The sequence below is a fragment of the Pongo abelii genome, chromosome 18, assembly GCF_028885655.2.
Source record: "Pongo abelii isolate AG06213 chromosome 18, NHGRI_mPonAbe1-v2.0_pri, whole genome shotgun sequence".
In the NCBI taxonomy this organism is placed as follows: domain Eukaryota; kingdom Metazoa; phylum Chordata; class Mammalia; order Primates; family Hominidae; genus Pongo; species Pongo abelii.
This window is the reverse complement of record NC_072003.2, coordinates 32,759,480-32,784,311: the sequence shown is the minus strand read 5'-3', so window position 1 is coordinate 32,784,311 and position 24,832 is coordinate 32,759,480. Positions and strand designations below refer to the sequence as shown.

The 24,832-nt window shown below is 49.7% G+C and overlaps 2 protein-coding genes and 1 long non-coding RNA gene across 6 annotated transcripts; 2 read left to right on the top strand and 1 right to left on the bottom strand.

Moving 5' to 3' along the window:
* Positions 1-2,927: 2,927 nt before the first annotated feature.
* LOC134760384 (uncharacterized) lies at positions 2,928-7,508 on the bottom strand. Its single transcript, XR_010137742.1, has 2 exons — positions 7,271-7,508; positions 2,928-7,046 (listed from the first exon to the last, which is right to left on the bottom strand). It is a non-coding gene; the product is annotated as an uncharacterized LOC134760384 (long non-coding RNA).
* Positions 7,509-7,590: 82 nt separating this feature from the next.
* Positions 7,591-17,860, top strand: ZNF785 (zinc finger protein 785). 2 transcript variants are annotated; one of them, XM_054534865.2, is made up of 3 exons: positions 7,591-7,952; positions 8,070-8,198; positions 9,877-17,860. In XM_054534865.2, the coding sequence occupies exons 1-3, from the start codon at positions 7,709-7,711 to the stop codon at positions 10,758-10,760; spliced, it is 1,257 nt and encodes a 418-aa protein (XP_054390840.1). In that variant the 5' UTR covers positions 7,591-7,708; the 3' UTR covers positions 10,761-17,860. The 2 variants fall into 2 exon arrangements, with proteins under 2 accessions (XP_054390840.1, XP_009248920.1); XM_009250645.4 differs by having other exon boundaries at positions 7,695-7,913.
* Positions 17,861-20,039: 2,179 nt separating this feature from the next.
* On the top strand, positions 20,040-24,169 carry ZNF688 (zinc finger protein 688). Of its 3 annotated transcripts, none has more exons than XM_054534866.2 (3): positions 20,040-20,953; positions 21,948-22,061; positions 23,457-24,169. In XM_054534866.2, exons 1-3 carry the CDS (start codon positions 20,800-20,802, stop codon positions 23,975-23,977), a joined length of 789 nt encoding a protein of 262 aa, XP_054390841.1. In that variant the 5' UTR covers positions 20,040-20,799; the 3' UTR covers positions 23,978-24,169. The 3 variants fall into 3 exon arrangements, with proteins under 3 accessions (XP_054390841.1, XP_009248922.1, XP_054390842.1); XM_009250647.3 differs by lacking the exon at positions 20,040-20,953 and adding an exon at positions 21,297-21,637; XM_054534867.2 differs by lacking the exons at positions 20,040-20,953; positions 21,948-22,061 and adding an exon at positions 21,297-21,637.
* Positions 24,170-24,832: the final 663 nt, after the last annotated feature.

The following is a 24,832-nucleotide window of genomic DNA, read 5'->3' as shown; positions in this document are numbered from 1 at the left end:
CCGCCTTTTTTTTTTTTTAATTTAGAGATGGGTCTTGCTCTGTCACGAAGGTTGGAGTGCAGTGACGTGATCATAGCTCAACTGCAGCCTGAAACTCCTCAGCTCAAGGGATCTTCCTGCCCCAGCCTCCTGAGTAGCCGGGACTACAGGTGCATGCCACCACGCCTGGCTTATATAGTGTATTCTTATCATAAAGTAAGCTAGAGAAAAGAAAATGTTATTAAGAAAATCATAAGGAAGAGAAAATATATTTACTATTCATTAAGTGGAAGTGGATCATCATAAAACTCTTCATAATCATCATCTTCATGTTCAGCAGGCTGAGGAAGAAGAGGAGGAAGAGTTAGTCTTGCTGTTTCAAGGGTGGCAGAGGCAGAAGAGGTGGAGAAGGGGGAAGGAGGAGCAGAAGAGGCAGGCACACTGGTGCAACTTTATGGAAATACATCATAATTTCTGGAAATACATCATAATTTCATAATACATCATAAGTACATCAAAAAATAATGACTTTTTTTGCTTTTTCATTTCTCTAGACACATTTCTATACAGTACCAATCCTTCTTCTACTGTTTGCTTTAGTTTCAGTGCCCATATCATAGACGGGTCTAAGTCATAAAAGAAGTCAAAAGCAGTCTTAAATGATGGAAACCCTCCTGCCAGATTGTCTAATGTCAATTTGTTTTCTGGCACTGCCCCTTTTCCATCTTCCTTATCATCTGGCACTGGTTCAGAAGCACTCATCTCTACCAAGTTGTATTCTAATTCCTCTGGTATGGTGTCTATTAGCTCTTCAATTTCTCCAAAATCCATGTTTTGAAATCGTTCACCCCCTACCTTTTTTTTTTTTTTTTTTTTTTGCCATATTCACAGTCTCTTTCGTGATTTCCTTGATTGGCTCTTGTCATAATTTCCTATGAAGTAACGCCTAATATCTGGGCATAGTTTTCTCTAGTAGTCACACTATTGGATACAGTTTTCTCCTGTAGGAATTTGTTTCAGGTTTGATGGCTTTCACAGCTTTTTCTATAACAAAGATGGTGTCTTCAATGGTGTAATCCTTCCAGACTTTCATGACGGGGTTCTCTTCCATAGGGTTGACCATCCTTTCTATAGAGTACCATGTGTAATGAGCCTTAAAGATCTTTATGACAACCTGATCTATAGGCTGAATTGGAAGTGTTGTGTTTGGGGGTAAGTAGGCCACTTCACCACCAAAGGTGTTGAACTCATGGGGTTCTGGGTGGCCAGGGGCATTGTCCAATATCAAAATAACTTTAAAAGGCAGTCCTGGCTGGGCGCGGTGGCTCACGCCTGTAATCCCAGCACTTTGGGAGGCCAAGGAGGGTGGATCACCTGAGGTCAGAAGTTCAAGACCAGCCTGGCCAACATGGTGAAACCCTGTCTCTACTAAAAGTACAAAAATTAGCTGGGCATGGTGGCATGCGCCTGTAATCCTAGCTACACAGGAGGCTGAGGCAGAAGAATTGCTTGAACCCAGGAGGTGGGGGTTGCAGTGAGCCGAGATCATGCCATTGCACTCTGGCCTCGCAACAAGAGCAAAACTCCGTCTCAAAAAAAAAAAAAGCTTCCAGATAGGTGAACATGTGGAGGTTCCTGGAGGGGTAGCATGCATACTCAGGGAGGGCATGGAATCTTTGCTCCCCTTCCCCCATATCTCACCCACTACATCTCTTCATCTGTATCCTTTGTAATGTCCTTATAATGAACCAGCAAATGAAACACAGAGTTTGATAAAATTTGTCCAAATTGGGCAGAGTCTAAGTGACGTGCCAGTGGCTTGTGCATCTCACCATCTGAGGGACCCCACCTGATAATGGTGTTGTGAGGAACACAGACTAGACTCTCTAGCTGCAGGCAGTGGATGCCCAGGAAGGAAGATCTGTGGCTGCGGACAGAAATCTAGTGGCTCTAACCTGTCAGTCATGGTCTGTATTTCCTTGTGCTTTAATTTCCCTTTAATAAAATGAGATGGTGGGCCGGGTACAGTGGTTCACACCTGTAATCCCAGCACTTTGGGAGGCCGAAGCGGGCGGATCACGAGGTCAGGAGTTGGAGACCAGCCTGGCCAATATGGTGAAACCTCGTCTCGAATAAAAATACAAAAATTAGCTAGGCATGGTGGTGTGTGCTTGTAGTCCCAGCTACTTGGGAGACTGAGGCAGGAGAATTGCTTGAACCCCCGGAGGCAGAGGTTGCAGTGAGCTGAGATTGCGCCACTGAACTCCAGCCTGGGCAACAGAGCAAGACTCCGTCTCAAATAAATAAATAAATAAATAAGGCCGAGTGCGGTGGCTCATGCCTGTAATCTCAGCACTTTGGGAGGCTGAGGCAGGTGTATCACGAGGTCAAGAGATCGAGACTATCGTGACCAACATGGTGAAACTCTGTCTCTACTAAAAGCACAAAAATTAGCTGGGCGTGGTGGTGCATGTCTCTAGTCCCAGCTACTCGGGAGGCTGAGGCAGGAGAATCACTTGAACCCGGGAGGTGGAGGTTGCAGTGAGCTGAGATTACCCCACTGCACTCCAGCCTGGTGACAGAGTGATACTCCGTCTCAAAAATAAATAAATAAATAAACAAACAAAATAAATAAAAATAAAATAAGATGGTAAAAGGGGATGGAGAAAGGCAGGCCTTTACTGGCCAGGTACTTCCTGACTTCAGGGATAAAGCACAGATGTACCCCATCCAGAAAAACGTTATTGTTGTTCAGGCCTTTTTTGTTGTACACCCAGAAGACTGCAAGCTAGTATTTCTCTTTTCCCTTCAAGGCTCAAGGATAAGCACCTCTATAGATAAGGGAAGTACTGATCATAAACCTGACTGCATCTGCACAAAACAGTGGAGTTAGCTTATCCCTTCCTGTTGTAAGTCCTGGTGCTTGCTTCTCTTCCTTACTACTAAATGTCCTTTGTGCCTTTTTTTTTTTTTTAGATGGAGTTTCACTTTTGTTGCCCAGTCCCATGGCGCAATCTCGGCTCACCGCAGCCTCTGCCTCCTGGGTTCAAGCGATTCTTCTGCCTCACCCTCTCTAGTAGCTGGAATTACAGGGGATCTATGGAACCAATGAACCATACTGGAAAACCTCAGGAGATCCACCAGCCTCGGCCTCCCAAAGTGCTGGGATTACAGGTGTGAGCCACCGCGCCCAGCTACAGTGGTTTTATTTTTTTATTTTTTTTTTTTGAGACAGAGTCTTGCTCTGTCGCCCAGGCTGGAGTGCAGTGGCGCGATCTTGGCTCACTGCAAGCTCCGCCTCCCGGGTTCACACCATTCTCCTGCCTCAGCCTCCTGAGTAGCTGGGACTACAGGCCGCTACAGTGGTTCTTGTACTGGATCAATTTATCTGGAAATGGTGGGCAACTGCAGCTGCAGACCTCAGTCTATGGTACATACCAAGCAATTCAACTTTTTCTTGAAATGTCATGACTTTGCTTCTTGGGAGTACTTCCCAGCATCACTAGTGGCACTTTGTATGGGTCCTATGGTGTTATTTAAGGTTTATGGTACTGTGCTAAACACAATGAAAAATGAGACCCAAGAGATTACTTTTTACTCTGATATGCAAATTACTGGGGTGTGAACTTTTTTTTTTTGAGACAGAGTCTCACTCTGTTACCCAGGCTGGAGTGCAGTGGCACGATCTTGGCTCACTGCAACCTCTGCCTCCCAGGCTCAAGCAATTCTCATGCCTGTAATCCCAGAATTTTGGGAAGCTGAGGCCAGTGGATCACAGGAGGCCAGGAGTTTGAGACCAGCCTGGGCAACATGTGAGACCCCGTCTCTACCAAAAATACAAAAAACTTAGCCAGGCATGGTGGCACCTGCCTGTAATCCCAGGTACTCCAGAGGCTGAGGCACGAGAATCCCCTGAACCCGGGAGGGGGAGGTTGCAGTGACCTGAGATTGCACTGCTGCACTCCAGTTTGGGTGACACAGGGAGATTTCATCTAAAAAAAAAAGAAAAAAAGAGAATATTATCAGCATCCTAGAAGCATCTATTATTGTACCTGGCTCTGATTTTTAATAGCATGGATTAAGTTTGCTGTTTTTTTTTTGTTGTTGTTGTTGTTTTGTTTTGTTTTTGAGATGGAGTCTTGCTCAGGCTGGAGTGCAGTGGCGCGATCTCGGCTCACTGCAACCTCCACCTCCTGGGTTCGAGCAATTCTCTGCCTCAGCTGCCTGAGTAGCTGGGATTACAGGTGCCCGCCATCACACCCTGCTAATTTTTTGTATTTTTACTAGAGATGGGGTTTCACCATCTTGGCCAGGCTGGTCTTGAATCCCTGACTTCATGATCCACTCGCCTTGGCCTCCCAAAGTTCTGGGATTACAGGCATAAGCCACCGTGCCCGGCCATAGTTTGTCTGTTTTTATACATATGTTTTCTATTTTAGAGACAGGGTCTTGCTCTGTTGCTCAGGCTGGAGTGCAGTGGCATGATGATCATGGCTTACTGCACCCTTGACCTCTGGGTCTCAAGCAGTTCTCCCATCTCAGCCTCCTGAGTAGCTGGGACCACAAGTGCACACCACTATGCCTGGCTTATTAAAAAAAATTGTTTTTGTAGAGATGGTGTCTCACTATATTGCCCAGGCTGGTCTCAAATTCTTAAGCTCAAGTGATCATCCAGCCTCAGCCTCCCAAAGTGCTGATATTACAGGCCTCAGCCACCAGCCTAGCCTACTTGCAGTCTTTTAAAAAGAAAAACTATAGAAATGGAATCTTTTTTTTTGAGATGGAGTCTTGCTCTGTCACCCAGGCTAGAGTGCAGTGGTGTGATCTCGGCTCATTGCAACCTCCACCTCCTGGGTTCAAGTGATTCTCCTGTCTCAGCCTCCCGAGTAGCCGGGCCTACAGGCGCCTGCCACCTCGCCCAAATAATTTTTGTATTTTTCGATGGGGTTTTGCCATGTTGGCCAGGCTGGTTTCAAATTCCTGACCTCAGGTGATCTGCTGACCTCGGCCTCCCAAAGTGCTGGGATTACAGGCATGAGCCACCGCATCCGGCCTAGTTTTTACCTATTATAAGAAGTGTTGAGAACATTTGAGTAAATGCATTTGAGTAAACATACGTATGCATATCTGTTGGGTATACACCTGCAAGTGGAATCACTGGGTCATAGGGTATGACATCTATTCAGCTTTAGTAGATACTGCCAGTTTTCAAAAGCGGCTGCACCAATTCACACTCCACCAGTAGTGTAAAAGAGGATAACACTTGAGAAACTTGCTTTTGACTATATATTCTTTTGAATTTGGTTATATATATTCAGCTAAGACAGCAGAAGAGGTGATTTATTATATGGTTGTTACACTTGGCCACCAGTGAACACAGAAATGGTCCAGAATATCACAGGTCCGGAGCAAAGGACCAACATGCAGTTTTGGTTATGAGCAAGGTGAGTTTCAGAGGTGGTCTTGGCGACCAGATGGAGATGAAGTTCTAGATGCATTGAAACAAGCTCTGGACAGTAGCATGCAGCCCAATAACTGTACCAGCATCCCCAGCCTCTGGATTCCACGTTTCTGCTCCTGTAGCCTCCATGGGTGCATAAGCTTGTGATTTACTTGGACCTCTGCCTCATCTTTCTTCTTTTGCGCTTCAGCCTGCGCATTCGCTTCCTCCACTCGGCTCTCATGGTGCAGAGGTTTCCAAGAAGATGGTGTGAAGGCTGAGATCATTTGGTTATATTATAAAATAGAATGCAAATTCACACGAGTTTTTATTTTTTATTTATTTATTTTCTTAGAGACGAGGTCTTGCTATGTTGCTCAGTCTGGTCTCGAACTCCTGGCCTCGTGATCCTCTCACCTTCGGCCTCCCAAAGTGCTGGGATTACAGGCCTGAGGCCTGAGACACTACACCCAACTGAATTCACATTTTTTTTTTTCCTGAGATGGAGTCTCACTCTGTCACTCAGTATGGAGTGCAGTGGCGCGACTATGGCTCACTGCAAGCTCCGTCTCCTGGGTTCAAGTGATTCTCATGCCTCAGCCCCCCAAGTAGCTGGAATTACAGGGGTACACTACCACACCTGGCTAATTTTTCTGTTTTAGTAGAGATGGCGTTTCACCATGTTGCCTGGTTTCGAACTGCTGACTTTAAGTGATCCACACACCTCAGCCTCCCAAAGTGCTGGGATTACAGGCATGAGCCTCCACACCCGGCCGAATTCACATGAATTTTAAAGTGATGTCTTCGAAGTGGTTTCACTGTGGGGATGGGCAGCTTTTTGTTATACATCTAGAACATTCCTCTTCTGTTTCTATGAATACTTGGTTGGAAAGGGCTGAAAAACGGTCTTAAGAGATTATCTGATTCGTTTCCCAGTTTTATTACTCACGTATCAGCTGTAATTTGAACATAGGTTTTCTGATTGAGACATGACTCAGATGGTATTAAACATTACTACAACACATCCGGGCGCGGTGGCTCACGCCTGTAATCCCAGCACTTTGGGAGGACGAGGCGGGTGGATCATGAGGTCAGGAGATCGAGACCATCCTGGCTAACACAGTGAAGCCCTGTCTCTACTAAAAATACAAAAAGTTAGCCGGGCGTGGTGGCGGGCGCCTGTAGTCCCAGCTACTCGGGAGGCTGAGGCAGCAGAATGGTGTGAACCTGGGAGGTGGAGCTTGCAGTGAGCCAAGATCACACCACTGCATTCCAGCCTGGGCGACAGAGCAAGACTCCATCTCAAAAAAAAAAAAAAAAAAATTACCATAACACTATAAATTCATATCTATTATAATAGTACTTTGTGCAGGGCCCTACCCTAAGCCCTTAACCGAACCCGGAAGCGAGAAGATGACTTTTGTTTGTTTTTAGAGATGGGCGCCCAGCTCTGTCGCCAACCTGGAGTGCGGGGGCGCGATCTCGGCTCACAGCAGCCTCCACCTCCCAAGTTCAGGCGATCTTCCTGCCTCAGCCCCCACGAGGAGCTGGGACCACCGGCACGCTCCATCGCGCCCGGCCAGGAGCTGACTTTGAATCCGGGCTCTGCGCCTGGCCTTCTGCATCTCTAAAAGGAAAGACATCTGTGACCTCGGGGCAAAGGTCAAATTAGATCCTGGGTAGGATCCTGTTCCCGCAGCCCCTCGGGCTGGCCCTGCCAGGAGTACTCGGAGCTCAGAGCTGGGATCCGCAGTCCCTTACCCACCCAGTGCAACGTCGCCTAAGGCTTTGCGCTTCACCTTTATTCACCTCGAAGCCCTGGACATCCGCATCTGCCCTAAGGCTTCTCACCTCAGTAGCAGAAGGAAGTCGCGTCAGCTGGCCACAGCCTCTCTCCTAAGAGGCCGTCCGGGAAAAGCGAGTCAGGGTGGACCCTGAGGCCCCCTCAGCTCCGGCTATTTTCAGATCTGTCGCTCCTTCACCCTCAGCCTTTCAAACAGGCCGCTCCAGAAAGCCCAATCACAGCCTTCCTTCTTCTCCTGGCCTCCCGGCACTGTCCAATCAACGTACGCCATCTATCGGTTGGTGGTGTTGCGGGGCCTCCCTTCCCGCTGGTTTCCCTCGTGGTGTGTAAAGGCGAGAGGAAAGGCGAGGGGTGTTGAAGCCAGGAAGGTTCCATCTTGGTTAAGGGCAGGAGTCCCTTACGGATTTGTCTGAGGAAAGACAGGAAAGCGCCAGCATCTCCACCTTCCCCGGAAGCCTCCCTTTGCCAGGCAGAAAGGGTTTCCCATGGGGCCGCCCCTGGCGCCGCGCCCGGCCCACGTACCCGGGGAGGCCGGGCCCCGGAGGACGAGGGAAAGCAGGCCGGGCGCCGTGAGCTTCGCGGACGTGGCCGTGTACTTCTCTCCCGAGGAGTGGGGCTGCCTGCGGCCAGCGCAGAGGGCCCTGTACCGCGACGTGATGCGGGAGACCTTCGGCCACCTGGGCGCGCTGGGTGAGGCCGGGCGCTCCGGCCGGGATACCCAGTCCGTCGGTGGGAAGCGGTGATCGGTGTCCCTAGAGGCTAGTGGGCTGGAAGCGGGGCGCCGAGGGAGCAGCCTCATCATCCCCTCCCGTGCGCTCAGCCGAGCCCATTGTTTCTCCTTCGCAGGATTTTCAGGTCCCAAACCCGCTTTTATCTCGTGGGTGGAAGGAGAAGTGGAGGCGTGGAGCCCGGAGGCCCAGGATCCCGACGGTGAGAGCTCTGCAGCTTTCAGCAGGGGCCAAGGCCAGGAAACAGGTACTTCATTTGAAACCCCAGTAGGTTGCCGTGAAGAAGCCCCAACCCCCGCCGCCAACTCACATCCTCAGCGCAGGCTGCCCCCTCCAAAGTCCCATCCTGTCTCACTGCACCTTACCCCAGAAACGTCCTCATCTCACTGCAAAATGGCCCGATGGAACAGCGAAATTGGGATCTATGGAACCGATTAACCATACTGGAAAAACTCAGTTTAATGCAAAATAGAGCTTGAGCTTCCTAGGAGGTCAAGGGAAAGGGGAAACCTGTAATTTGATTTTTGTTGTGGGATAAAATGAAGACAGATGTTCCTCTTGGATATTAATGATGTGAACCAAGTGTAGTAAATAACACCATTAATTAGATTTTTAAATGAAGACGAACTGTTTTTCCTGCAGCCCTGATACCGGAATAAATGCTTGTTCCCAGAAGGTCTTCCTGTGGAACCTAGTGAGGCAGTCCAAATGTAGACTTATTTTTTGAGACAGAGTCTCACTCTGTTGCCCAGACTGGAGTACAGTGGCATGGTCTAGGCTCACTGCAACCTCCGCCTCCCGGGCTCAAGCAATTCTCCTGCTTCAGCCTCCTGAGTAGCTGGGATTACAGGTGTCCGCCATCATGCCCGGCTAATTTTTGTATTTTTAGTAGAGACGGGCTTTCACCATCTTGGCCAGGCTGGTCTTGAACTCCTGATCTCGTGATCCACCTGCCTCGGCCTCCCAAAGTGCTGGGATTACAGGTGTGAGCCACCGTGCCCCGCCAGCAAGTGTAGACTTTTTGGTGATGGTAAGAGCAGAGAGGAAAGGTGCCAAAAGAATTTGAGTTGGTACCAAAGGTCATTGAATGTCTGTTTTGTAAAGGGATCATAAACAGGTTCAGGATGGTAAGTGCCATGAGGACTGGGACCATCACTGTGTCCTCAAAGCCTGACACAGAGTTAAGTGTTCAATATTGTTCACTCCTCTTTTTTTATTTTTTTGAGACTGAGTCTTGCTGTGTCGCCCATGCTGGAGTGCAGTGGCACGATGTTGGCTCACAGCAACCTCCACCTCCCCAGTTCCAGGGATTCTCCTGCCTCAGCCTCCCAAGTAGCTGGGAATACAGGCGCCTGCCACCTCGCCTGGCTAATTTTTGTAATTTAGTACAGACGGGGTTTCCCCATGTTGGCCAGGCAGGTCTCGAACTCCTGACCTCAGGTGATCTGCCCACCCCAGCCTCCCAGAGTGGTGCTGGGATTACAGGCGTGGGCCACCACGCCCAGCATTTTTTTTTTTTTTTTTTTAGAGAGTTGCCCAGGCTGGAGTGCAGTGGCCCGATCACAGCTCACTGTCCCTTGAATTTCTGGCCTCAAGCGATCCTCCCACCTCAGCCTCCTGAAGTGCTTGGATTACAGGTGTGAGCCATGGCACCCGGCCTGACTCCTCTTTCATTATCTCCAGTGCTCAAGGCCTTCCTGTGTTAACCTGCAGCCCATGGCATTTGCTTTTACTCCAGGCTGGCTTTCAGGGCTTCATGAGGCCCTTATCATTAAGCCGTGCTCCCTGGGGGCCATATTCTGAACCATTCCTGCTGCCTTCCAAGGCAGGACATGGCCCCGGAATACGCTGGTTTTGATTTTATCATCTTCCCTGTCTCAGGATCCAGGGATGAGTTTCTGATTTTATCATCTTCCCTGTTTCAGGATCCAGGGATGGGAATGAGGAGAAGGAAAGGCTGAAGAAGTGTCCAAAACAAAAAGAGGTGGCGCATGAAGTGGCTGTCAAGGAGTGGTGGCCCAGCGCCGCCTGCCCAGAGCTCTGCAACCCTAGGCAGAGCCCCATGAATCCCTGGCTCAAGGACACTCTGACCCGAAGACCGCCCCACTCTTGCCCAGACTGTGGCCGCAACTTCAGCTACCCTTCCCTCCTGGCCAGCCACCAGCGGGTCCATTCCGGGGAGCGGCCCTTCTCCTGCGGCCAGTGTCAGGCGCGTTTCTCCCAGCGCAGGTACCTGCTCCAGCATCAGTTCATCCACACCGGCGAGAAGCCCTACCCCTGCCCCGACTGCGGGCGCCGCTTCCGCCAGAGGGGTTCCCTGGCTATCCACAGGCGGGCTCACACCGGGGAGAAGCCTTACGCGTGCTCAGACTGCAAGAGTCGCTTCACTTACCCCTACCTGCTGGCCATCCACCAGCGCAAGCACACGGGCGAGAAGCCCTACAGCTGCCCTGATTGCAGCCTCCGTTTCTCCTACACCTCCCTGCTGGCCATCCACAGGCGCACACACACCGGCGAGAAGCCCTACCCCTGTTCTGACTGCGGCCGCCGCTTCACCTACTCTTCCCTCCTCCTCAGTCACCGGCGCATTCACTCCGACAGCCGGCCCTTCCCCTGCGCGGAGTGTGGGAAAGGCTTCAAGCGCAAGACCGCCCTGGAAGCCCATCGGTGGATCCACCGCTCCTGCAGCGAGAGGCGCGCGTGGCAGCAGGCCGTGGTGGGGTGTTCAGAGCCCGTCCCTATTTTGGGAGGCAAGGATCCTCCAGTTCACTTCCGGCACTTTCCAGATATATTTCAAGAGTGTGGGTGATGGCGTTCACACAAACTGGTCAGCGTTCCCCTGGAGAGGAAGAGGCAAGGTTTGTGCATTTGGGGGATAAGGAAAGGAAGCGGGCGTTTGAGGAAAACAAAGTTCTGCCTTAGGAAAAAAGCAGAGGTAGGGGCACAGAGGGCTGTGGGGAGGAGGCAGGAATCTGAAAAGGTGCCTGGGGGTTGACCCCATTTTCTGAAGCTCCAGCACACAGGGCCCCGTGTTCCACGTCCCATCCTTCACTGAAAACCATTCACCTAACTGGCTTTTCCTTCATGATTGTTCTCTCCCTTGTAGCTCTCTACTTTTCTCTCTACCTGTATCTCTCCTACTCCTCTGAGATGGGGTCCCCTACATTTCAGTGCCTATTAAAGGAGCCTGCACCCACTCTGGACCCCCCAGAATAGAGGGGATACCTCAGGCCTGTCCCTCGGCGGGTGGCGGGGGGCAGCTCATCCCAGGATTCTTTTTTTTTTTTTTTTCTGAGATGGAGTCATGCTCTGTCGCCGAGGCTGGAGTGCATTGGCATGATCTCGGCTCACTGCAACCTCTGCCTCCTGGGTTCAAGCAATTCTCTGCCTCAGCCTTCCGAGTAGCTGGGATTAAAGGCATGCGCCACCAGGCCCAGCTAATTTTTGTGCTGTTAGTAGAGACGGGGTTCCACCATCTTGGCCAGGCTGGTCTTGAATTCCTGACCTCGTGATCCACCCGCCTCGGCCTCCCAAAGTGCTGGGATTACAAGCGTGAGCCACCGACCCCTGCTGAGGATTCTGCCTTTTACCAATGCAGGTGAAACATCTGGCAAGGAGACACCTGGAGTGTAGGTGTTCCTTGGTCTTGAAGACCTAGAGGTGGCCATAGAGAGGACAGTGGCCTCAGGTGGGGAACTCTCCCGCCCCACTCTCATTCTGCAAGTGCACAAACTATCAAACATAATGGACTCTGGAACTGGGCCAACTCTTCACTATATGCATTAGTGATTGCAGTGTTTTTTTCTTCTTCAGATATTTGCGTGTTCCCTGGATTTTGTATTTTTTGATAAAGATATATTCTTGGGCCACAGTAACTGGAGATATAATGTAATGCTGGAGGATTCTTTTTTTTTTTTTTTTTTTTTGAGACAGTCTCTGTCTGTCGCCCAGTCTGGAGTGCAGTAGCCCAAGCTACGCTCACCGCAAGCTCCACCTCCCAGGTTCACGTCATTCTCCTGCTTCAGCCTCCTGAGTAGCTGGAATTACAAGCACCCGCCACCACGCCCAACTAATTTTTTGTATTTTTAGTAGAGACAGGGGTTTCACCGTGTTAGCCAGGATGTTCTCGATCTCCTGACCTCGTGATCCTCCTGCCTCGGGCCTCCCAAAGTGCTGGGATTACAGGCGTGAGCCACCGCACCCGGCCTCTTTTTTTTTTGAGATGGAGTTTCACTCTTGTTGCCCAGGCTGGAGTGCAATGGCATGATCTTGGCTCACTGCAACCTCCGCCTCCCAGGTTCAAGCGATTCTCCTGCCCCAGCCTCTTGAGTAGCTGGGATTACAGGTACCCACCACCATGCCTGGCTAATTGTATTTTTACTAGAGACAGGTTTCACCATGTTGGCCAGGCTGGTCTCCAATTCCTGACCTCAGGTGATCCACCTGACTCGGCCTCCCAAAGTGCTGGGATTACATTTTTTTTTTTAAAGAAAGAATAAATTAATTGTGATTAAAGTTGAAATCAAGGCATAGTCTTTCCAGTCTAATTTTTACTGTAATGCTTGTATGTCAACAGTTAAGAAGGCCGGGCGCGTTGGCTCACGCCTGTAATCCTAGCAGTTTGGGAGGCTGAGGAGGGTGGATCACTTAAGGTCAAGAGTTCAAGACCAGCCTGGCCAATATGGTGAAACCCCATCTCTACTAAAAATACCAAAAAAAAAAAAAAAAAAAAAAAAAAAACAACGGCCAGGCATGGTGGCTCATGCCTGTAATCCCAGCACTTTGGGAAGCCGAGGCGGGTGGATCACGAGGTCAGAAGATCGAGACCATCCTGGCTAACACGGTGAAACCCCGTCTGTACTAAAAATACAAAAAAATTAGCAGGGCATGGTGGCGGGCGCCTGTAGTCCCAGCTACTTGGGAGGCTGAGGCAGAAGAACGGTGTGAACCCAGGAGGCGGAGCTTGCAGTGAGCTGAGATGGTGCCACTGCACTCCAGCCTGGGCGACAGAGTGAGACTCTGTCTCAAAAAAAAAAAAAAAAAAAAAAAATTAGCCAGGCGTGGTGGCATGCACCTGTAATCCCAGCTTCTTGGGAGGCTGAGGCAGAAGAATGGCTTGAACCTAGGAGGTGGAGGTTGCAGTGAGCCAACATAGCGCCACTGCACTCCAGCCTAGGCAACAGAGCAAGACTCTATCTCAAAAAAAAATAAATAAATAAGGCCTGGTGTGCCACTGCGCTCCAGCCTGGGGAACAGAGTGAGACTCCAGTCTCAAAAAACAAAACAAAACAAAAAACAACAGTTAAGAGAGTTCTTTCTGGCCCATTTAGATCTGCTAGCCCTACTTTTGAAGAGGAAACTTTTGAAGGAATGAACAAAAGAGGTAGGTGGGACTAAGCATTTCTGCATTCCAGAACTGGTGGTCAGTGACTCAAATATCTCTTTGAAAAGACTGCTTCTTTGAATCCTTGGGTTCCAAGACAATTATTAATGGGAACTGGGGCCAGGCACAGTGGCTCACACCTGTGATCCCAGCACTTTGGGAGGCTGAAGCTGGTTAATCACTTGAGGTCAGGAGTTTGAGACCAGCTGGGCAATATAGTGAAACCCCATCTCTACCAAAAAATTAGCCAGGTGTGGTGGCACATGCCTGTAGTCCCAGCTACTCAGGAGGCTGAGGCAAGAGGATCACTTGAGCCTGGGAGACAGAGGTTGCAGTAAGCCGAGATCACTCCATTGCACTCCAGCCTGGGCTACAAAGCAGGACTCTGTCTCAAAACAAAAACAGAAACAAAAACTGGGAACTGGGTGTTATCTTTACTTCACCACATAGCCTCTCCTGAATTGGTAGACCTGGATTCCTAGCCTGGCTCAGTCCCCACTGGCTGTGTGGCCTTTAGCATCACCTAGATTCTACAAATAACATTTTTCTCTATTTGTTTTACACATGTCAATCTGCCTATCCATCCCTCTATCCATTCATTTATCCATTTTATTAATGTATTTCAAAGTAAGTTGCAGACATCATTACATTTCACTTCTAAACACTTCAGCATACAGCTGAGTTTTATGCAAGAAACTTCAGCTCTCAGCTGGGTACAGTGGCTCACACCTGTAATCCCAGCACTTTGGGAGGCTGAGGCAGGAGGATTGCATGAGCTTGGGAGTTTGAGACAAGCCTGGAAAACAGCAAGACCTCATTTCTACTAAAAATTTTAAAAATTAGCCGAGCATGGTGGGGGAGGCTGAAGAAGGAGGATAGCTTGAGCCCAGGAGTTTGAGGCTATAGTGAGCTATGATGGCGCCACTTCAGTCTGAGTAACAGAGCAAGACACTATTAAAAAAAAAAAAAAAAAAGAGCCAGGTGCGGTGGCTCACGCCTGTAATCCCAGCACTTTGGTAGGCCAAGGTAGGCAGATCACCTGAGGTCAGGAGTTCAAGACCAGCCTGACCAACACGGAAAAACCCTGTCTCTACTAAAAAAAAGAAATACAAAATTAGCCAGGCATGGTGGCACATGCCTGTAATCCCAGCTACTCAGGAGGCTGAGGCAGGAGAATCGTTTGACCCCAGGAGGTGGAGGTTGCAGTGAGGCAAGATCGTGCCATTACACTCCAGCCTGGGCAACAAGAGCGGAACTCTGTTTCAAAAAAGAAAGAAACTTCAGCTCCCACTTAAAGTTCAGTTGTACTCTGTTATTGACAAGTAAAGTCGATTGAAGCCCAGTCATCTCCTGTATGTTTTGTGACTTCTCATAATTATCTGATCAAGAGTCTTGAAGAAACATTTACAATTTGATGGCAATAAACTAATTTGAAAGCAAGAGCATTTTGTTGTTCTTGTTATTTCTTGAGACAGGGTCTCACTATAGCCTAGGCTGGAATGCAGTGGCACAGTCACGGCTCACTGCAGCCTCCACCTCCTGGGCTCAGGTGTTTCTCTTTCTCATCTCAGCTTCTTGAGTAACTGGGACTACAGGCACATGCCACTGTGCCTGACTAATTTTTGTATTTTTTGTACAGATGGTGTTTTGCCCAGGCTGGTCTTGAACTCATGGGCTCAAGTGATCTGTCTATCTGAGCCTCCCAAAGTGGTAGGATTACAGGTGTTAGCCACTGTGCCCGGCCAATTTTTGTATTTTTATAATGAGTGGCAGGAAAAACAACTCATCAGCTACTTGGGATGGAACAGTTTTAGTCTTACTTCAAAGTTTGTTTCAGGCCTGGTGCTATGGCTCATACCTGTAATCCCAGCACTTTGGGAGGCTGAGGACGGTGGATCACTTGAAGCCAGGAGTTTGAGACCAGCCTGGCCAACATGGCAAAACCCCATCTCTACTAAAAATACAAAAATTATCAGGTTGTGGTGTTCTCAGCTACTTGGGAGGCTGAGGCACGAGAATTGCTTGAACTCGGGAGGCAGAGGTTGCAGTGAGCTGAGATTGTACCACTGCACTCCAGCCTTGGCCACAGAGTGAGACTATGTCTAAAAAAAAAAAAAAATGTCTGTAATCCCAGCACTTTGGGAGGCCAAGGCAGGCGGATCATGAGGTCAGGAGATCAAGAGCATCTTGGCCAACATGGTGAAACCCTGTCTGTGCTAAAAATACAAAAACTAGCTGGGTGTGGTGATGCATGCCTGTAATCTCAGCTACTCAGGAGGCTGAGGCAAGAGAATCGCTTGAACCAGGGAGTTGCAGGTTGCAGTGAGTCGAGATCATGCTACTGCACTCCAGCCTGGCAACAGAGCGAGACTCCATCTTAAAAAAAAAAAAAAAAAAAAGTTTCTTTCAATCTGTTTAGTTAATATTTTTATTGTTCAGCTTCATCTTCTTAAGTCTTCTGCATACTTAGTTCAAAAAGAAGTGATTTACAACATAGGATCTGAAGAAACAAAAGTATTTTTGGTTCAAGTTGCTACTGTGTTTAAAAGGAGAATCCAAATAGCCACTCATCTGTAGTCTTAGCTACTCAGGAGGTGGAAGTGGGAGTATAGATCACTTGAGCCCAAGAGTTTCAGGCTGCAGTGAGCTTTGATCTTGCCACTGCACCCCAACCTGGGTGACAGAGTGAGACTCTGTTTCAAAATGACAATAATAGGCTGGGCATGGTGGCCCACACCTGTAATCCTAGCACTTTGGGAGGCTGAGGTGGGAGGATCACTTGAGCCCAGGAGTTCCAGACCAGCCTGGGCATCATGGAGAGACCCCATCTCTACAAAAACGAAAATTAGCCAGGCATGGTGTTGCACACTTCTAGTTCCAACGACTTGAAGGCTGAGGTGGGAGGATCACCTGAACCCAGGGAGGTTGAGGCTGCAGAGAGCTGTGATCATACCACTGTACTCCAGCCTGTGTGACAGAGTAAGAACCTGTCTCAATAATAATGATAATTAATAATAATAATCAAAATAGGAGAATCAAAATAAAACATGCAAATGGTCAACAGGTACATGAAAAAATGCTCAACACCACTAATCATCAGGGAAATGCAAATCAGAACTACAATGAAGCCGGCCTGGTGGCTCACCCCTATAATCCCAGCAGTTTAGGAGGCTGAGGTGGGCGGATCACCTGAGGTCAGGAGTTTGAGACCAGCCTTCCCAACATAGCGAAACTCCATCTCTACTAAAAATACAAAAATTAGCTGGGCGGCTGGGCGCGGTGGCTCATGCCTGTAATCCCAGCACTTTGGGAGGCCGAGGTGGGTGGATCACGAGGTCAGGAGATCAAGATCATCCTGGCTAACACGGTGAAACCCCATCTCTACTAAAAATACAAAAAATTAGCTGGCGTGGTGGCAGGCGCCTGTAGTGCCAGCTACTCTGGAGGCTGAGGCGGGAGAATGGCGTGAACCCGGGAGGCGGAGCTTGCGGTGAGCCGAGATCGCGCCACTGCACTCCAGCCTGGGCAACAGAGTGAGACTCCGTCTCAACAGCAACAACAAAAAAAATTAGCTGGGCATGGTGATGCACGTATGTAATCCCAGCTACTCAGGAGGCTGAGGCAGGAGAATCGCTTGAACCCAGGAAGGGGAGGTTGCAGTGAGCTGAGGTTGCGCCAGTGCACTCTAGCCTAGGCTGCAGAGCGAGACTCTGACTCAAAAACAAAAAAGCACAAGAGATATTATCGTACCTTAGTTAGAATGGCTGTTATTAAGAAGACAAAACATGATGGGTATTGGCAAGGATGCTAAGAGAAGGCAACTCTTGACCGGGCGCAGTGGCTCACGCCTGTAATCCCAGCATTTTGGGAGGCTGAGGTGGGCAGATCACCTGAGGTCGGGAGTTCAAGACCAGCCTGACCAACATGGAGAAACCTCATCTCTACTAAAAATACAAAATTAGCCAGGAGTGGTGGCACGCGCCTGTAATCCCAGCTACTCGGGAGGCTGAGGCAGGAGAATTGCTTGAACCCTGGTGGCGGAGGTTGCAGTGAGCCAAGATTGCGCCATTGCACTCCAGCCTGGGCAACAAGAGTGAAACTCCTTCTCCGAAAAAAAAAGAGAAGGGAACTCCTACACACTGTTGGTGGGAACGTAAGTTAGTACAGCCACTATTGAAAACAGTATGGCGATGTCTCAATAAAACAAAAACAGAACTACCATGTGGGCTGGGCGTGGTGGCTCACACCTGTAATCCCAGCACTTTGGGAGGCCGAGGCTGGTTGATCACCAGAGGTCAGAAGTTCACAATAGCCTAGCCAACATGGTGAAACCCCTTCTCTACTAAAAATACAAAATTTAGCTGGGCGTGATGGAGAGTGCCTGTAATCCCAGCTACTTGTGAGGCTGAGGCAGGAAAATCACTTGAACCTGGGAGGCATAGGCTGCAATGAGCCGAGACCACGGCATTACACTCCAACCTAGACAACAAAAGCAAAACTCCGTCTCAAAAAAAAAAAAAAAAGAACTACCATGTGATCCAGCAATCCCACTACCTGGAATTTATCCAAAGGAAAAGAAATCAGTATATAAAAAAGATAACCTGCATCTCTGTGTTTACTGTAGAGCCGTGTTTGCAATAGCAAAGATATGGAATCAACCTAAGTGTTGATCAGTGGACAAATGAATAAAGAAAATATGATATATATACACAGTGGACTTCAGCCATAAAAAATGAAATCATGTTTACAGCATGGATGGAACTGGAGATCATTATGTTAAGTGAATAAGCCAGACACAGAAAGGCAAATATCACATGTCCTCACTTACATGTGGGAGCTAGAAAAGTTGATCTCACGGAGGTAGAGAGTAGAATGATACCAGAGATTGGAAGGGTGTATGTGGGTGGGAGAGGTGGATGAAGAGAAGTTGGGTAATGGGTACAAACATACACTTAGGAAGAAGGGATAACTTGTAATGTTCAATAGCAAAGTAGGGTGGCTGTAGTTAACAAAGTACTGTTCCATAGCTAGAAGAGAGGACTTGAAATTTTCCCAACACACAGAAATGTTAAATACTCAAAGTGATTGATACCTTAAATATCCTGACTTGATTATTGTACATTCTATGTATGAAGCAAAGCAAAATATCACATGAGCTCCATAAATATGTAAAAATTTTGTGTATCAATATATTTTTTGTTTTGTTTGCTTTTCTTTTTTTTTTTTTTTTTTTAGATGGAGTCTTGCTCTGTTGCCCAGGCTGGAGTGCAATCGTGTGATCTCGGCTCACTGCAACCTCCGCCTCCCGAGTTCAAGCCATTCTTGTGCCTCAGCCTCCTGAGTAGCTGGGACTACAGGCGTCCGACTCCACATCCAGCTAATTTTTGTATTTTTAGTACAGACGGGGTTTTGCCATGTTGGCCAGTCTGGTCTCGAACTCCTGACCTCAGGTGATCCTCCCGCCTTGGCCTCCCAAAGTGTTGGGATTACAGGCACGAGCCACTGTGCCCAGCCCAGTTTTTTTTTCTTTTTGAGACAGGGTCTCACTCTGTCGCCCAGGTTGGAGTGCAGTGGCATGATCTTGCTCACTGCAACCTCTGCTTCCTGGGTTCAAGAAATTCTTGTGCCTCAGCCTACTGAGTAGCTGGGACTACAGCTGTGCACTACCAGACCTGGCCAATTTTTGTATTTTTAGTAGAGATGGAGTTTCACCATGTTGCCCACGCTGGTTTCTAACTTCTGGCCTAAAGCAATCTGCCCACCTCAGCCTCCCAAAGTGCTGAGATTACAGGTGTGAGCAACTGGGCCAGGCCTAAATTAAATATTTTCAAAATTTAAAAAATACTCATTTCTAAGGATATATTTTTCCTTATATAATTTCTACAGTATTCACCACATGGAGTGCAGTGAGGCAGTTCTAGAACTCAAGGTAATAATGTAAGCATATTAATAATATTTAATTATTAACAATTAATAAGTAATCAATTAATAATATATGCATATGAGATCAGCAGGAGTCACACTAAAAGCCAAAAAGTATTTCAGGTGAAAAACAGCAAGGGTAGGCCAGAAAATACAAAGAAATCTTAACTGAAAAGTCAGCAATAAAAAACACTATTGAATAAAAAGGAAGGCTCGATATACTAGGGCTGGCAGGGGAGCCAAGCAAGTAGATCCAGAGCCAGAATGACAGAAGGGACCTGGTAGGCCTTGCTTGTTATCTCCAGCAACCAGACCCACGCTTAGCAAACAGTATTCTGCATCCTGTGTGATTGCAGGTATATTCCAAATGTGGAGATGAAGGCAACTAATATTTACAGTCCAATGCCGCCAGCCATGACGATGACCCATCTTGGCCGAAAAATAAAGACCTTAAATCTAGGAAGCGGAGGATACAACCCAGGACAGCAGGAAGGGGAGACCCCGTATGAGAAGAACTGAGGCCCAACCCAGTTTAGAGAGGAGACTGAAGGCTAAAGGAGGAAGTTTCCCAGGAAAAAAAAATCAGGATTTAAAAGTTGATGCTATCTTTGGTAATTTGGAACAACGTAAATAAGTAGAAATGGCAGGGCCGGGCGCGGTGGCTCACGCCTGTAATCCCAGCATTTTGGGAGGCTGAGGCGGGAGGATCACCTGAGGTCGGGAGTTTGAGACCAGCCTGACTTAATGTGGAGAAACCCTGTCTCTACTAAAAATACAAAATTAGACGGGCATGGTGGCTCATGCCTGTAATCCCAGCTACTTGGGAGGCTGAGGCAGGAGAATCGCTTGAACCTGGGAGGAGAAGGTTGCAGTGAGCTGAGATAGCGCCATTGCACTCCAGCCTGGGCAACAAGAGTAAAACTCCTTCTCAAAGAAAAAGTAGAAATGGCCGGGAACCGTGGCGCATACCTGTAATCACAGCACTTTGGGAGGCCGAGGCAGGAGAATTGCTTGAGGCCAGGAGTTCCAGACCAGCCTGGGCAACATAGCAAGACCCTGTCTCTGTTTTAAAATTTAAAAATTAGCCAAGCATGGGGTGTGCGCCTGTGGTCCAAGCTACTTGGGAGGCTGAAGTGAGAAGATCGCTTCAGCCCGGGAGGTCGAGTCTGCAGTGAGCTAGGATCGCACTGCTGGGCCACAGAGCAAGACCCTGTCTCAAAACAAATAAAAAATAAATTCGTGTATGTTAGCAACAATTACAATTTAATTTAAAACTTCCCCATTCCGATTCCATCCTCACCAAGCACGTTCCTTCGCCTGCAGCTTCCGTCTAGAGCCTGAGAGAGCCGAGCTGCGGATGCCAGGGACTGGGTGGACTCCGCAGCTAAGCTACTGTAAAACACGCACCTGCTTCTACCGCGGGTGCACACATGGTTTGCCAGGGTGTGCGCGTCTTCCCAAGGGGTCTGGGGACCAAATTCCAGCTCCCGCCATCGGGAGGCACGGTAAGAGACCGTAGGGGACACAATCCCGAGCACCGCAGATGCCGAGGTCCCCGCTGCACTCCGGTCTGTCAACAGAGGCTTCGGGACCGCGGGGTTCCTTCACATGCCCCGCCAGTCCCAGGCCAATCACCGCGCAGCTTCTTCCGGGATCGTCGCCAATCATCGGCCGTTGCGTATTGCGGGTACAGAGGGGTAAGTGAAGCTTCGGTCCCGTACATCTTTCTTGAAGGCAAGAAGCCTCTCCTCTACTTCCCAGACACCCCGCCTCCCCCACTAGAAAAAGCAGCCGAAGCGGCTTTAAGGGCAAGTGGGCCGATGAGGCCAGAGAAGTCAGAAAGGCTCCATATTTGATATGGTCAAAGAATGGCGCCCTTAAGAGCAGCCTGTGACAATTGAAGCTAGGTGGTCGCCATATTTTCTGAAGGCACCTTCCGGGTCCCTTAACCCGGGTGTCTATGTCCAAGCGGCCATGAAGTGAATAAACACTGAGGAATTATATTTGTCCCTATCAGAATCCTCGAATCCCTAGCAGCCAGTCCCTGCTACTTCGGTTACCTCGGCTGCGTTCGGACGCCACGGCTGGGCGGGGCCGCCCTTCCTGTGGACGACAGCTGAAGCCGGGAGCGGGGAGGCGGCGGCTCCAGGGACCTGGCGGCCGCCGATCGGGGCTGCGAGGCCCCATGGCGCCGCCCCCAGCCCCGCTCCTGGCTCCGAGGCCCGGGGAGACCCGGCCTGGTTGCAGGAAGCCCGGGGCTGTGAGCTTCGCGGACGTGGCCGTGTACTTCTCCCCGGAGGAGTGGGGCTGTCTGCGGCCCGCGCAGAGGGCTCTGTACCGGGACGTGATGCGGGAGACCTACGGCCACCTGGGCGCGCTCGGTGAGAGCCCCGGGTCCGAGCCCCCTCCTCCTTCACCGGGTTCACAGGGGAGATGATGTAGAAGGGCCGAGAGGACTGTGAGCCCTAATCCCGCACTCTTGCACCAACACCAGCAGCCACCTCCCGTTCCCAGGGCTTCAGGTACCCCCTCGGGAGTGTTTTCACCCGCATCCACTTCATTCAGGCAGCAGCACTGCAGCCCCGTCCAGGTTGAGTATAAGCTCCGAGGGGGTGCCCTCAGCCTGGAGGGGAATGCCATCTTCCCACGATGGCCTCTCAGGCCCACGCTGTGATCCCTGTTCTCTCCCAGGATTCCCAGGCCCCAAACCAGCCCTCATCTCTTGGATGGAACAGGAGAGTGAGGCTTGGAGCCCCGCCGCCCAGGATCCTGAGAAGGGGGAAAGACTGGGAGGAGCTCGGAGAGGTGAGGGATAGTCCCGGGTCCCCCGACTTGGTTTTCCAGGGCTTCCTGTCTAGCAGAGTTTCTTTTCAGGCCCCCACTTCCAGCATCCCTAAAGAAATTCAACTGTGTTGGGTACTAGAGGAGTAAAGAAGGCAGACCTGGTACAAAGTTTTCAGAACATAGGACAGCGGTCCTGTGAGGACTGGGAGTCCAGTCCAACATGCTTGGGCTTCCAGGTTTCTCTCATTTTCTCTCTCTCTCTCTCTTTTTTTTTTTTTTTGAGAGGGAGTCTCACTGTAGCCCAGGCTGGAGTGCAGTGGTGCGATCTCGGCTCACGGCAACCTCCGCCTCCTGGGTGCAAACGATTCTCCCACCTCAGCCTCCCGAGTACCTGGAATTACAAGCACAAGCCACCACGCGCGGCTAATTTTTGTATTTTTAGTAGAGACGGGGTTTCACCATGTTGGCCAGGTTGGTCCTGATCTCATGTGACCTGCCCACCTCGGCCTCCCAAAGTGCTGGGATTAAAGGCGTGAGCCACTGTGCCCAGCCAGCTCATTCTCCCTCTTTCAGGAATAACTAAAACTCCCCAAGAATGGAAGTACCTTTAGGTCTGCCTTTCACATTCCTCAAGTGAAGCAAAGTGGCACAAGAAAAAATGCCCAGTCATTGACAACTTGGCTTTTCTCCCTTCCCCATCCCCCAGTGGAGTGACCTTGAGCAAATGTTTCCTCGTCTGTAAGAGTCTTACCTTACAAAATATGGAGAAACCACACTAATAATAGCCCCTGCTTGGCCGGGTGCGGTGGCTCATGCCTGTAATCCCAGCACTTTGGGAGGCTGAGGCGGGAGTTCAAGTGCAGTTCACCTGAGGTCAGGAGTTCAAGTGCAGTTTGGTCAACATGGCGAAACCCCGTCTTTACTAAAAATACAAAAATTAGCCGGGCATGGTGGTGGGCTTCTGTAATCCCAGCTACTCGGGAGGCTGAGGCAGGAGAATCACTTGAACCTGGGAAGCGGAGGTTGCAGTGAGCTGAGATTATGCCACTGCACTCCAGCCTGGGTGACAGAGTGAGACTCCATCTCAAAAATCAATCAATCAATCAATCAATCAATCAATCAATCAATAAAAGCCCCTGCTTCCTGAGCACTTCCTAAGTGCTTAACATGCATCTACTCAGCTAAACCAGCAAGGCTGTGAAGTCAAAAGCCATTATTATTCCCATTTGATGCATAAGGAACCAAGGCTCAGATAAGTCACTTTTAGGATATCTGAATCCTGTTTACCTTGTTCTAAAGCCTGTGTGTTAATCACTGGACAGAACTTCCCTCACTGCCTTAAGTGAAAAGCATTCTATAACCTGAGACAGTCTGTGCAAAAGTGTTTGTAAGTGTAACTTAATTCCGGTTTCCCAGGAGATGTCCCAAACAGGAAGGAAGAGGAACCCGAGGAAGTCCCAAGAGCCAAAGGGCCTAGAAAGGCTCCTGTGAAGGAGAGTCCTGAAGTGCTGGTGGAACGCAACCCTGACCCAGCTATTAGCGTGGCCCCGGCACGGGCACAGCCACCCAAAAATGCTGCCTGGGACCCGACCACAGGAGCACAGCCCCCGGCACCCATACCCAGCGTGGATGCTCAGGCCGGCCAGCGGCGCCACGTGTGCACGGACTGCGGCCGCCGCTTCACCTACCCCTCGCTGCTGGTCAGCCACAGGCGCATGCACTCGGGGGAGCGGCCCTTCCCCTGCCCCGAGTGTGGCATGCGCTTCAAGAGGAAGTTCGCAGTGGAAGCGCACCAGTGGATCCACCGCTCCTGCTCCGGGGGGCGGCGGGGCCGGAGGCCTGGGATCCGGGCTGTGCCTCGGGCCCCCGTTCGAGGTGACCGGGACCCGCCTGTGCTCTTCCGGCACTACCCAGACATCTTCGAGGAGTGCGGCTGAGCGGCACCGCAGGCTGGAGTTGAGCCTGACCTTGGCACGAAGGACTGACGGAGCCCTGACGTGGGCCACTGAGTCGGGGACTCCGGAACTGAAATTCATGCCCTGGGCTTTCCTCAAGGATCCCTCAAGTTTCCAACTTGTAAAAAGAAAAGTGCCTGTAAAGATTCGAATAGATTAGACTTGCCACCCCTCTCCCCAGTCTTTTGTTAAAAAAAAAAAAAAAAAAAGAAGAGAGTGAGATCCTGGACTCATTTCAAAGTGTTATCTGAAGATCAGGTGCAACAGAGACCTTTGTATCATCTCAGGAACTAGCCACTCCTTATCTATTTCAGATGCAGATGCTGAGGGGGACCAAGGCCTGGGGAGGGGACCTACGTGGAGGGCGTGGTCAAACCCTGCCTAATTGTCATCAGCAGGGGACCCAGACGCTGGAGTGGATGGGAGTAGAATAGATGCAGGTGGCAGAAATCCAGCCTCTGTTGGGAGGCCAAGGAGGGAGGATCGTCTGAGTCCAGGAGTTCAGACCAGCCTGAGCAACAGGCTATCTAGCGATATCTAGATATCTAGGATATCACTATCTAGAGATAGTGAAATCCTATCTCTACAAAAAAAAAAAAAAATGAACCAGGCATAGTGGCACATCGTGCCTGTGGTCCCTGCTACTTGGGAGGCTGAGGCAGGAGGACTGCTTGAGCCCAGGAGTTCAAGGCTACAGTGAGCTATGATTGTGCCACTGTACTACAGTCTGGGCAACAGAGCAAGACTTCATTTCTTTCTTTTTTTTTTTTTGAGACAGGGTCTCACTCTGTCACCAAGGGTGGAGTACAGTGGTGCCATCTCAGCTCACTGCAACCT

What these genes read in the sequence shown, in the direction of transcription:
- ZNF688 (XM_009250647.3), top strand. Translation starts at nt 21,442, where the DNA reads ATGGCGCCGCCCCCAGCCCCGCTCCTGGCTCCGAGGCCCGGGGAGACC. An exon ending in CGGCCACCTGGGCGCGCTCG is followed by an intron (nt 21,638 to 21,947) that starts GTGAGAGCCCCG and finishes GTTCTCTCCCAG; the next exon opens with GATTCCCAGGCCCCAAACCA. An exon ending in ACTGGGAGGAGCTCGGAGAG is followed by an intron (nt 22,062 to 23,456) that starts GTGAGGGATAGT and finishes CCGGTTTCCCAG; the next exon opens with GAGATGTCCCAAACAGGAAG.
- ZNF785 (XM_054534865.2), top strand. Translation starts at nt 7,709, where the DNA reads ATGGGGCCGCCCCTGGCGCCGCGCCCGGCCCACGTACCCGGGGAGGCC. An exon ending in CCGGGATACCCAGTCCGTCG is followed by an intron (nt 7,953 to 8,069) that starts GTGGGAAGCGGT and finishes TCTCCTTCGCAG; the next exon opens with GATTTTCAGGTCCCAAACCC. An exon ending in GGGCCAAGGCCAGGAAACAG is followed by an intron (nt 8,199 to 9,876) that starts GTACTTCATTTG and finishes TCCCTGTTTCAG; the next exon opens with GATCCAGGGATGGGAATGAG.